Consider the following 11,499-nt stretch of genomic DNA (forward strand, 5'->3'; position numbering starts at 1 on the left):
GCACTAGATGTGATGCAGGGAACCTTCCCAACTGTCTGGTTGTTCAGAATTGTATTTAAATTATATTCAATAAATTAATTAATCAAAGCCCTTTTTGGCTCACATCCAGTCAAAGTCTGCAAAGTTCATGGAGAGAGAAGCTTGTTTTTTGTTGCATTGAAGATAACAGTCGATGCCATGGCTCCGAGGAGACGCGGCGTTGCACCAGCAACTTCAGCACACAGAGGTGTCAGGCGAGCCAATCAGCAGTGTAAGGTAAGGTAAGGTGACTATTTGTACCCGAAGGTAGATTTGGTGTACAGCAGTTACACTCTGCTGCTGGTCGCAGCGTGCGCATGCGCATGTGGGTGAAGTGTCTTGCCTAAGGACACGACGACAGTGTACACACGTGCCTGAGCCGGGGATCGAACCGCCAACCAAGTTTTATTTTGTTAGAAATATGAAATAACTTAAGCAGCTACTGAGTTTGCTATGTTCTTCAAATACCATGTAATTATGAAAGAATCAAGTTACACCAGCAGCAGATGTTAGTCAGCCCCGTCGTGTTTAACCGAAACAAGCGGAAAACCTTTGTGGTGCAGTTTCCCAAATATGTTTTAAGAAAAAGAGGAAAAAAAGGCCACATTATCTTTTGTTATGAAAGTAGAGCAGTGTCTGGATGCATCATGAAATACGTAATGCTAGTGAATTGATATACTGTATTCAAGAATTTTATTATTTGACGTTCCAATTTATATTGATAACATTGGCATTGAAGTTTTTTTCTTTTTTAAGGAGAAAGAGTAATACCATAGTTCACAAAGTGGAATATTTTCTTTAAATGTAAAGAGAAAACATCCAATCAGTTCAATCTATCAGCCATTTACCACTGTAATGCACACTCCTTTAAAAATGTGAAGTTCTTAGCCAACCTGAGCTACAAGCAGAGAGTGAGAACAGCAATAACAAAGATATGACAGAAGACACGTATGTGGTGACGTAATAGAATTCCATAGAGTTGAAAGCTGTCTGACTGCAGATCCTAACGGGTACAGCAGTAATGGTAGCAGCGTAAGTAATGATAAATGAAAGGCAAATATCAATATATCAATGGATAATCAATGTTTCATACTGTGACTACATTAGCTTTTACCTAATGTCAAGAAACATTTCTAGCAGTGTGAGGCAGTTCTAAACCAATTTACACACAGCCTTGAAGGGAAAAGGAAGTCCATTCACTCAAGTGTTCAATGGCTAAGTAAGAGCTGTAATTTGAAGCTTACCAAAAGGCATATGAAGACATTGTCCAAAATCAGTCATCCCTATATTACAATTAAAGGCAAAAAACAAACAGTTTTTCAGATTGGCTCGCGAAAGAACGTCAGCTGATAAACATTTATAAACATATATATATTGAACTTTTTATTTTCTGGACAGGCAAAAGAAAAAGACAAAACAGAAGAAATTACAAGATACACGGGATGCTAACATTAGCCAACATCATCATCATCACACATTCCAGGGCATCAGCCAGTCCATCGGAGTTCTCAAATGCACTCTTTGAACATGGCTCCACCTTGCCCACTCGGTGTGAGACTCGGGGCCGGTCAGAAAATGGGTCGGTGGCTCAGGATCACTCACGATCGAGTCAAGACACCGAAGTCGAATGGCTGTCATTTTATTCTCGTGACCTTTGGGTACTTTATTTGTGGGTTTATTTCATGACGTTCACCAATGAATAATGTGTATACTCAGATGTCGCGGGATACATCCATGTGCAGCATACTGCGTTAGGGGTCGTGTTGATGGAATGAAACAATGCTGTGAAGGAGGAAGACCAATAGGGGAGTTGTTTCCTTGGGTACAAGGTGCAGGTGAAGTAACCAGGTGCCAGGGTGTGAGAGGAAACCAGGTCCAAGCTGTCCCTCAGCAGCTGCAGCTTTCTGCTGAAGGTTTGGCTCCGTCATTCCTATCCAGCTTAATGGGCTCTGGGAATTCATTATATAACTCCACCTCTGTCTCCTGGCAGGCATTAAAAAAAAAAGATGAGCAAAACAGGACCAACCAAGTCCAAAAAACAGAGTTTCACATCGGCTATCATTGCCGTAAGGGCATTACACCGAGCAGCTGTTACTTACCTGTTTGAGGGCGTTACGTGCAATTGTCTGGAATGCCTGTTCTACATTTATGGCTTCTTTAGCACTGGTCTCAAAGTAGGGGATGTTGTTCTTACTTTGACACCAAGCTTGAGACCGTTTAGTGGTTACCTGCACATACGAGGAGGACGAGATTCATTAATATGATCCATTGAAATATACTGTTAAGATGGTCTCAACTTGAATACAGAGAGGAATATTAACGGTTCAGCATCTAGGATTTAATGGCATCATTTCTCATAATAACCACTCAGATCTTCCATTACAATACTCACCCTTGAAAGAGTATTCAATACATTTTTGTTTGAGTAAAGTGAGGGTAAGATCATATTTCATATGTAACCAATAGTTTGAAATAAAAAAGTTCCAATGTCTCTCTCTAAACCTTTCCTCAGATATTTTGTGTAGTGCTGCAAAACGTAATTCATTTTGGCGGCATTATCCACCGACCTGTCTATTCTCCAAGTCGATCTTGTTGCCTAGCACCACGAAAGGAAAGTTCTCAGGATCCCGAGGGCTGGCCTGGATCAGAAACTCATCTCTCCAGCTGTCAAGTGTTTTGAAGGTGTTGGGTGCAGTCACATCAAACACGAGGACGCAACAGTCTGCTCCACGGTAGAACGCCACACCCAGAGACTGGAACCGCTCCTGGCCAGCCGTGTCCCAGATCTAGAAAACCACAGAGGCAAAAAGAAGTTGGGAGCGATTACAGAACACTGCTACAGTTACTTCAGCAGTTCCAATGTAAACGTGACATACCTGCATCGTAACGAGCCGATCATCCACCATCACCTCCTTGGTCAAGAAGTCTGCTCCTATTGTTGCTTTGTACTGGTTACTAAACTTCTTGTTCACATACTGGTTCATTAGGGAGGTCTTTCCAACACTGAGGGCGGAAGGCAACAGATAACAGCACGATAACAGATACTTTCAGTAAACCACGACGCCTCGAGCTCCGGAGCAGAACTCGCAACCGCTCGACTTTACGGCCGCACTCGTATGTTTACAAGGTGTTTCTACGACGCACCGGAAAGCACGTGAGCGAATCGGATGTACGAGTTTCTGCGGCCTCACGCACGACGCTTACCAAGAGGAAATGGTCTCTTTCTCCTCCTCATTTATCACATCATCATGCAGCATGATAGTCTTATGGTAATTTAACATCGGCCGACTTATGACCAAGACAAAACCCTCTGATCCAATTGTGGTCGTCTCAATCTATACATTCCGTTTATGTTGCTAATTCAAACTCGTAGCAGTACTCATTTTCTAAAATACAGAGCATTTTAAAGTGTACTTCCTATAATGCAAAGAGAAAAATACTATGGGAATAACAAAAAGCAACTACAATACATGTGATCAGTTTCTCAGTGAGAAATGGGAAAACTTTAATTTAAGTATATTAATTTGAGTTTAATAAACACTTCAAACATTAGGGCTTTTTAACGAAACATTATATCCCAAATTGTTGTTGAAAATGAAAACAGAATCTGTTCAGGAGGGAGGCAAAGGGACAAGCAAAATGTGTTTCAGCTGGGAATGCATTCATGTGGGTAATGGTCACCCGGTTAAACGCTCTGTTGATTCGTGAATAAGGATCATGGGACTTGATGTGGGGAAATACCAACAGTTAGACAAAGAATCAGTAAGACGTGGCAGATTTAAAACAGTTTCATACTGTATTTATTATCACAGTTAAACTGCTGTGAAACAACTGCACCTACAATAGTCTTTGAACAACTCGTATTTCACAATCTTCTTCTTCTGATGCAGCACTTAAAACAGAAAGAGTATGCAAGTAAAACTGCCATGTTGTATTTATAAGGAACTACATACCAGGAAATGCATTTACCATTACCGTGACTTTTAGTTTTCCCACCAATCTAAGGGCATAGAGAGAGGGATGGGCGGTGAGAGCGGTCGCACCGCTGCTGAGCTCCCGGCGAGCTCCTGCATTCCACCTCGATCACTGCTCTACAAGAGGAAACAACATCTTCTTCTGAAATCCATCCTAAAAATATTGAACTATTTTGTGATGATCTATGCGGTAACCTTACAGGGATTAATTTTCATCGAGTCCCAGGAAGTACTTTTACCGAGGATATCGGAAAGAAATGGATCGTTTCCGTGCGCCGCTTCTTCAGCGCTTTTTAAAACCCAGGAGGAGAAACGTGCACCATCTGGACGGCAGGACAGTAAGGAAAATCATCTGTATGAGTCTACTTCTGTCGGGAAATATACACCCAAACCCGGGACCCGGTGACGCGAATTCTACGTTCACGGAGACGCCGCTCGACTCAGCCTTCGTCGCCGCTCACAACATCTGGAGCAGCGACACGTGGAGGACGCGCCCCGAGGACTTCACGACAAACCTCCTGAGGACTACCCAGCCACCGTACCCCCCCAGCAGCAAGACGGAGAAGGAGCAGCGCAAGCGTTCTCCCTGTTTTCACTTCCGGCACTTCGCGCCGAGGAACGCTGCCGACGCGCGACGGCGCGTCACGGAATTCCCCCGGCGCAGATACGTCACGGTGACGGAAGGGGCTTCCCCCACCGCCCTGGGAACACAGACAGGGTCACATCGAGCAGAGGCCTCGGAAATGCGGATTATTCCCCCGGAGTTTTTTGCCATGAATGAATAAATATATTCATTCATTCATTCATTCATTCATTCATTCATGCTTCATGGTACTACGTTCAAAAGTGAAACATCCCACACTGTGACTCACCCAGAATCTCCCAGAATGATGACTTTCAAGAGCACTTTCTTCCTGGACGTCATCTTTCCACAGCTGCAGAAAGGCCAAAAACAGTTCAGCACAGAGAACCCAATGAGCTTCCAAGCATGTTCACTGCAACAACCCAACCAACAGTCCCCTTAGACTTCCATACACAATACAAACAACGCAAAACTAAATCTGTTTCTATGCAGAAAGGCCTTCTGGAAAAAGACTTGTCTAAACATTTGTGAACAGGATTTAATTTCCCGTACGAATCCTGTTTGAATACCATTCCTTCCTTCCAGTGATGAGCGCACTACGCATTTGGGGCGGCCGTCCAGTGATCAGAAGGTCGGTGGTTCGAATCCCAGCTCTGACTGTCGAAGTGTCCTTGGGCAAGACACTGAACCCCAAATTGCTCCCAGTGGGCTGGCAGCACCTTGCATGGCAGCAGTCGCCCACTGGAGTGTATATGTGTATGTATAAGTGCAGTCCATTTACCATTTACACGTTCAAGCTAGCATCCTGAATTTCCTTTAACTTATTCATAAATAAGTCAAAACCAATTACATCATTTTTTTTGCTAAGCAGACAATCTACTACAGCCATTGTAACTGACAGATTATATAAAACAATTAAAATTAAATTACCATATTTGCAACTGCATACGGTATACAACCTGAATTTGAAGCAATGTACAATTCAAAATATGTAAAGGTAGTAATGATAATTTAGCACTTCTTTCGTGTAGATGTATTTTTAATAACTTTAAATTTCAAGATGTGGTTACAAATGTACCGGTAAATTCTTGTTCAGAAATTCTGTCTACTTTCCAATCAATTAAAAACAACGGCGAGCAGCAGTGATGAGCATCAACTCTTCAAAGCTCGGAACAACTAAACCGAGCTGGAACTGATTTATCGCCCAAATCTTCTACCGTCTCTCGCCCCCCTTCACACTGGTGGGATTTCAAAATATTTGCAGCCTAGCAATGCTTTACTCAACAAAGTTCATGAAAATACTTTGTATTACAAAATAAACTGCAAGTTTAACAACATACATAAAATACCTACCTACCATAAAATAACAAAATGATCTGACTGATATACGCGAGTGCAGAGTAGATATTACACCGGAAGTAATGAAAGAAAGTAATCACTGAAATTATTACTTTCAGCATCTTTTGGCAACGATACAGAATACATCCACAATTAGCTCTTCTAGGAAGTCAACCTACATTGTGTACAAAGTACAAAGAAATTCCAGGCATACCAATCAGTCAACTCAAGCAGGTTTTTGGTGTAACATGAACGATAAAAACCTAAGCTTCACTTGGATTAAAAAGCCAAGACAGAAAGATGAAACATAGCCTTGATTCAAATACGCAGAACCGGGATCACAAAATAAATCAAAATTCTGCTTCCACATGAACAACAAACTAGACTGGCTCATAGATGCTTTACATCATTTTGCATTATAATCAACATTTCAGAGTGTAAAGTCGCTGAGAGCACTGAAATTTTCTTACACTTTCCCACAAGAAATAATAAATTTGATCAAGCCGTCAGGTAGTATTACATATATGGATTATATATGGGCGCATGTGCACACACACACACACACAGCTAAATATAGTTTGGGAAAACTGAGCTCAGATGTTTCTCAATGTTTCATTACACGAGTCCACCAGTGTTGTCTGATCAGTTCTGTAATGTCTATCTTGGTTAGTGCCCATGTGACAAGGAGATCATCCAATAGCTCAGGGTCACCTATAAACCTAACTGTCAAAATACTAAGTATTAGTACTATGAACAAATTACTCTAAATGTGTGATTAGATCCATTATACTACAATATTAGAAAATTGTACACTACATCAGGTGCTCTCCAGTAAGTAACATGTGTTCAGTACTCTAATGGTGGAATGGAAATAGCAGTCCATCAAATAGAAAAACAAATATTTGAAAGAAAATGAATTATTCCCACATTACCCCACAGACTATAAAGAGAACATAATGTGTACGCCGTGTGATTTAACATTAGATGAGCTCTGTAAGATACCAAAATATGTGATAAAACTCAAGTAACTCATATGGTGCTTTTCAATTTAGATCTGATATTAATTAAGAGTACTCATCATATATCATGTAATTGTTTGCGCGCTTCAAAGAAAGACGCCACATTGAAATACAAAATCCACATTGCACAAACACGTCATTCAGTAAATTCCCACGATTACTAAGGAGGTTACTGCCACCTCATTTTAAATGACCTGCTTTATACAGAATAACTTAGGACAGGACAGCAGAGCAACACCGTGGTAGAGGTTAAAGGTCATTCATATCAGCTGCTGACAGACATAAATGTGCGACACTCAATAGGCGCCGCTTTAAAAACACGTTACCAAAACCCAAACTCGTCATTTGATGAGTCAGCAGTCGTTGTTTTGACCCCGTAGCCTCTTTCTGAGTACAGTACATGAAGGACGAATAGGAATCTGTCACTTTGAGACATTCAAAGTATTTTTAGACGCTCTATTCGCCCGGATCTTCGTTCATGTAATAGTTAACTCGAAGGAGCCCAAACTGGCCTTGTTTTGACAACCAGTTCTATCAGCCAGACGCTGGATAAACGGATAAGCGGGTAGATACTATATCCACAAGTAAAGAGAAGGTGATCTGAAAAACTTACTTTTAACTTGTAGCACACCGGAGCTGTGACTTCTTGAGGGCTAAAGACCGAACTGCGAGCTAACGAGCTGTTATCGCACAGATCAGTCAGCGTCCGTGGCTAACTAGGCGTTACGTTGGCTAGCTGGCTAGCTCGCAGGGAACTCGTTAGGAGCGTAATTTCGCAATAGCTCGTTCGAAATCTTTAGGAAATTACACTCTCTGCTACAAACGGGTACAAATCCGTGTCATGCCCTGGTTCGGCAGACAGGATTATCCCCAACTGCTTTCCTAATTCTCCAAATTGATAAAATGATTGCTGCTAACGAGCCGCCTGCCTGCTAGCTCAAGCTTCTCGGTTCCCCTTTCACTTCCTGTCTCAAAGAAGAGAGCCATGACGCGTGCGTCCTACGTCACACTCAGCGAGTTGTTTAATTGTGAATTATTTATTCTCGATAAATCATTTTCTTTGATGAACATACATGTGGATAGTTCAGTTATGTCATAATGTAAGATGTTCCATATTATTTATTTCGTCCCGTGAAAAGTCACCGAATTTCAAGAACACCGAGAGTCAATTTATTTCTTTGAATCTCATTCATTACAGTTCTATCCAATCAATTTGTACTCAAGGAGAAAGAAACAGGAAGAATCTCATTTTGGGTTCTTTATGGCCAAACCATTGTTTTGTAATAACTGCGTTTCCGGTTTCTGCCGGAAACGGCCTGCCGGGCGGAGCTATTTCCGCATTTAGCCGCTGCTCTTCCATCTCAGAAATGGTAAGAAACATTATACACAAATGTGATCAACAACAACAGCCCAGATACAAATGATCGGATACGTAAATCAAAACTATTGGCATGGTCTCCTTGACTACGACGGCATGTTTCTTGACGAATATATGTTTATTTCTCCTCTTTTTTTGAGCGAGCTAAGCTGGTGGTGAGCTAACTGGCTAACGTTAGCCGGCCGGTTTCAAGACTGAAATAGAAAATAATTTACTTGGAAGAATAGAGGTGATATCAGCAGATCGATCGTTAAGATTGGCGTGGGGCTTGCTGCTCTCCAAGGACTGAACTGCTGTGATGAACGGAGCAGCTGTTACACCAGCTGACGTAGAGGTGTCATATTTCACACTGGAATGATAACGTTCGGTTCTCCTCAGACGGCCACCTTGCGCCCATACCTCAACGCAGTGCGTGCGACTCTGCAGGCTGCCCTCTGCCTGGAGAACTTCTCCTCGCAGGTGGTGGAGAGACACAACAAGCCAGAGGTGGAAGTGAGGTGAGGCTAATGCTGCATTCAAAGTTGTAGAACTCTTTCAATTGAGAACTTTTTGTTTTGGTGGCTCACACCCATATTGAACTTGAATGTGAATGCATCTACCCTAGAAAAGAACAGGTGATGATTAAACAATGATTCGTCTTTGCATAAAACCAGAAAATTATTTGTTTTGAGAATTCATGGTCTTCCAAAGTCAAATGTGAATCTTATGTTTGCTTCTTGCGTATGTATTTAGTTTTGAACACTAGACACTGGTCACTTTAATCGTGGTGTGAACTGTCAAGATAACCAAAGATAATTTGAGCAAAAAGTCTCAAATGAACAATGAGGCTTGTGATATTGCATGTAGCCTTAATGCAACTGTAACTTTAGAGGTCTTAAAACTGCAGTCTGTGTGTTTCTCCCACCTTCAGGAGTAGTAAAGAGTTACTCCTCCAGCCTGTCATCATCAGTCGAAACGACAAGGAAAAGGTTCTAATTGAGGGCTCCATCAACTCTGTCAGAGTCAGCATCGCTGTCAAGCAGGTCAGCCAGGCAGCCTGTTATTATGTTTTCTGATCCTGATAATAACATTTAGCCAGTGATTGATGCAAAAATGAGAACTGTATCTGTGACTCTGACTTCTCTTTTGAATAATGCGCTCTTACAGGCAGATGAGATTGAGAAGATTCTGTGTCATAAATTCATGCGCTTCATGATGATGAGAGCAGAAAACTTCTTCATCCTAAGGAGGAAGCCAGTGGAGGTATGCTCTGGAAAAGGATTCATTACAAAGAACAGACATCTTTTTAGCTTCATGTTTTAACCCTAAACTTATCCCCATCTTAAATGTCAGACACTTTTTGATTGGACTGGCACTTCCTTAATTGCCCATTTTCATTTTGTAGGGCTACGACATCAGTTTCCTCATTACCAACTTCCACACAGAGCAGATGTACAAACATAAACTGGTGGACTTTGTCATTCATTTCATGGAAGAAATTGACAAGGAAATTAGTGAAATGAAGCTGTCAGTCAACGCCAGGGCTCGCATAGTCGCTGAGGAGTTCCTCAAAAACGTGAGTCGTTTGCTTCTACATTATATGTGGATTCAATTCAGTGCAGTATGGTGTCTGAGGTTGTGTGGACTTTTACGTTTCAGTCCTGTATTTATATATATATATATATAACATTTTAGAAATATGTTTACTTTTCTTTGTCTTTAGGTTTTTTTCTATGTCTTTTAGGGCTTATGTTGTTTTGTTTTACTCTTGCAGTTCTGAGAGAGAGAGAGGAAAATCCAGGAAAACATTCCTTTTGCTATCTTTGCCGTCACTGGAGCGTTCACATCGTGGGGCAGAGAGGGAACAAAGTATCATCACAAACATCAGATGCACAGTAAAGATGTATCAGTCGATGCTATTAAACCCTAAAAGGATCCTTTGCTGAAATATATTAATATTTGTACATAATAAATATTAATGTCTGTCTTTACATTTTAGGAAGACCCTTAAAATAGGTATTTGTAATAGACATTAGTGAGCACAGGGTAATATGGGCTTTTCTTTAAATATCTTTAATATATGCACATGAATTTATTTGCGCTGTTTTGTTATGACGGACCATAAAACATGAAGGCAATCAATCAATTGTATTTGTGACAAGAAATGTGCACCAGAGTAAAACCCTATTGCAAAAGGAAATCATTAAAATTATGGTGTTTGCTGGAGTGAAAATAAATAAAAGCATTATTCTTTGTATTTTAGTCGCGTTCAATCCGTTTTGCTGTTTGAGGTTATGAAACACAGCGGGGCGAACACGTCATGGTTTATTGAGGATGGCCACCAATAGAAGCAAGGCATTATGAAATGGTTTCAGTCCAGGAAACGGTATCAAATGTGCAATATTACAGGAATCGTACGAAGCTGTCAAACACATTGAATTATAAATAAAACAATGTCAAATGTCTGTACAGCATTATAGTGTCATTACGCTCATCAGATGAGTAATTTATTAGAAAAATAACACAATTCTAAAATGCCTGTTCAAGATTTGTTGTTGCATCGTCTTGAAAAAATGACATTGATCCCAAATCCCTTTTTGATTTAAAGATTTCAGATTACATAATCTACATAAAAATTTTAGACAAACATGTAATTTGATGTACAATGTAATTTCAACTCTGTGGTATATGATTTTAATCTGCACCTCAGGAATGTTCAGGATTTATTTCCTTGGTAGATAACCCAAGAACAATTGCTGCATGTTTTGTCTAATTCAGCAAGTAGCAAGGGAAGTACACGATTAAAAAAAATAGTCATCAGTTAAGGGTAAAGGACTTTGACTCAACTAAGTGGGTACAGTACCCTCATGTATTTTGGGGTTTGTGATTGTCATCTTTTATACAGTGGCAATATATTCAGGAACACGAGGCAAATGACTATGCACAGAAAATGCAGAGGCTTTTAAATATATCCAAGAAGCAAATATTACAATAGTAACAGACAATATCACAAATACTGGCATTTCCCTTTAGTTTCCCTCGCAGGAGTTCGAGCTACAGCTGGAGAGTATAGTCCACAACGAGAGATGCCCAAAAAGGACTGCGTGAAAGTGCTTTACAGTTTGAGGTTGAGAACATAGTCCTTTCGCCAGTGATGCATCTCACATGTTGGCAGTGGGACAGCACCTGGGGGGGGGTCTTAACGGATTG

The 11,499-nt window shown here is 40.9% G+C and overlaps 2 protein-coding genes across 3 annotated transcripts; one reads left to right on the plus strand and one right to left on the minus strand.

Annotated features, from left to right (window-relative positions):
• Positions 1 to 669: 669 nt before the first annotated feature.
• Positions 670 to 7,882, minus strand: LOC137897955 (ras-related protein rab7-like). Its single transcript, XM_068741953.1, has 6 exons — positions 7,546 to 7,882; positions 4,865 to 4,927; positions 2,895 to 3,021; positions 2,586 to 2,804; positions 2,118 to 2,246; positions 670 to 2,001 (listed from the first exon to the last, which is right to left on the minus strand). The coding sequence occupies exons 2-6, from the start codon at positions 4,915 to 4,917 to the stop codon at positions 1,906 to 1,908; spliced, it is 624 nt and encodes a 207-aa protein (XP_068598054.1). The 5' UTR covers positions 4,918 to 4,927; positions 7,546 to 7,882; the 3' UTR covers positions 670 to 1,905.
• Positions 7,883 to 8,264: 382 nt separating this feature from the next.
• arpc4 (actin related protein 2/3 complex, subunit 4) lies at positions 8,265 to 11,480 on the plus strand. Of its 2 annotated transcripts, XM_068741917.1 has the most exons (6): positions 8,265 to 8,302; positions 8,689 to 8,807; positions 9,221 to 9,332; positions 9,457 to 9,552; positions 9,695 to 9,865; positions 10,064 to 11,479. In XM_068741917.1, exons 1-6 carry the CDS (start codon positions 8,300 to 8,302, stop codon positions 10,067 to 10,069), a joined length of 507 nt encoding a protein of 168 aa, XP_068598018.1. In that variant the 5' UTR covers positions 8,265 to 8,299; the 3' UTR covers positions 10,070 to 11,479. The 2 variants fall into 2 exon arrangements, with proteins under 2 accessions (XP_068598018.1, XP_068598017.1); XM_068741916.1 differs by lacking the exon at positions 8,265 to 8,302 and having other exon boundaries at positions 8,618 to 8,807; positions 10,064 to 11,480.
• Positions 11,481 to 11,499: the final 19 nt, after the last annotated feature.

Source organism: Brachionichthys hirsutus, chromosome 8, assembly GCF_040956055.1.
Source record: "Brachionichthys hirsutus isolate HB-005 chromosome 8, CSIRO-AGI_Bhir_v1, whole genome shotgun sequence".
NCBI lineage: Eukaryota > Metazoa > Chordata > Actinopteri > Lophiiformes > Brachionichthyidae > Brachionichthys > Brachionichthys hirsutus.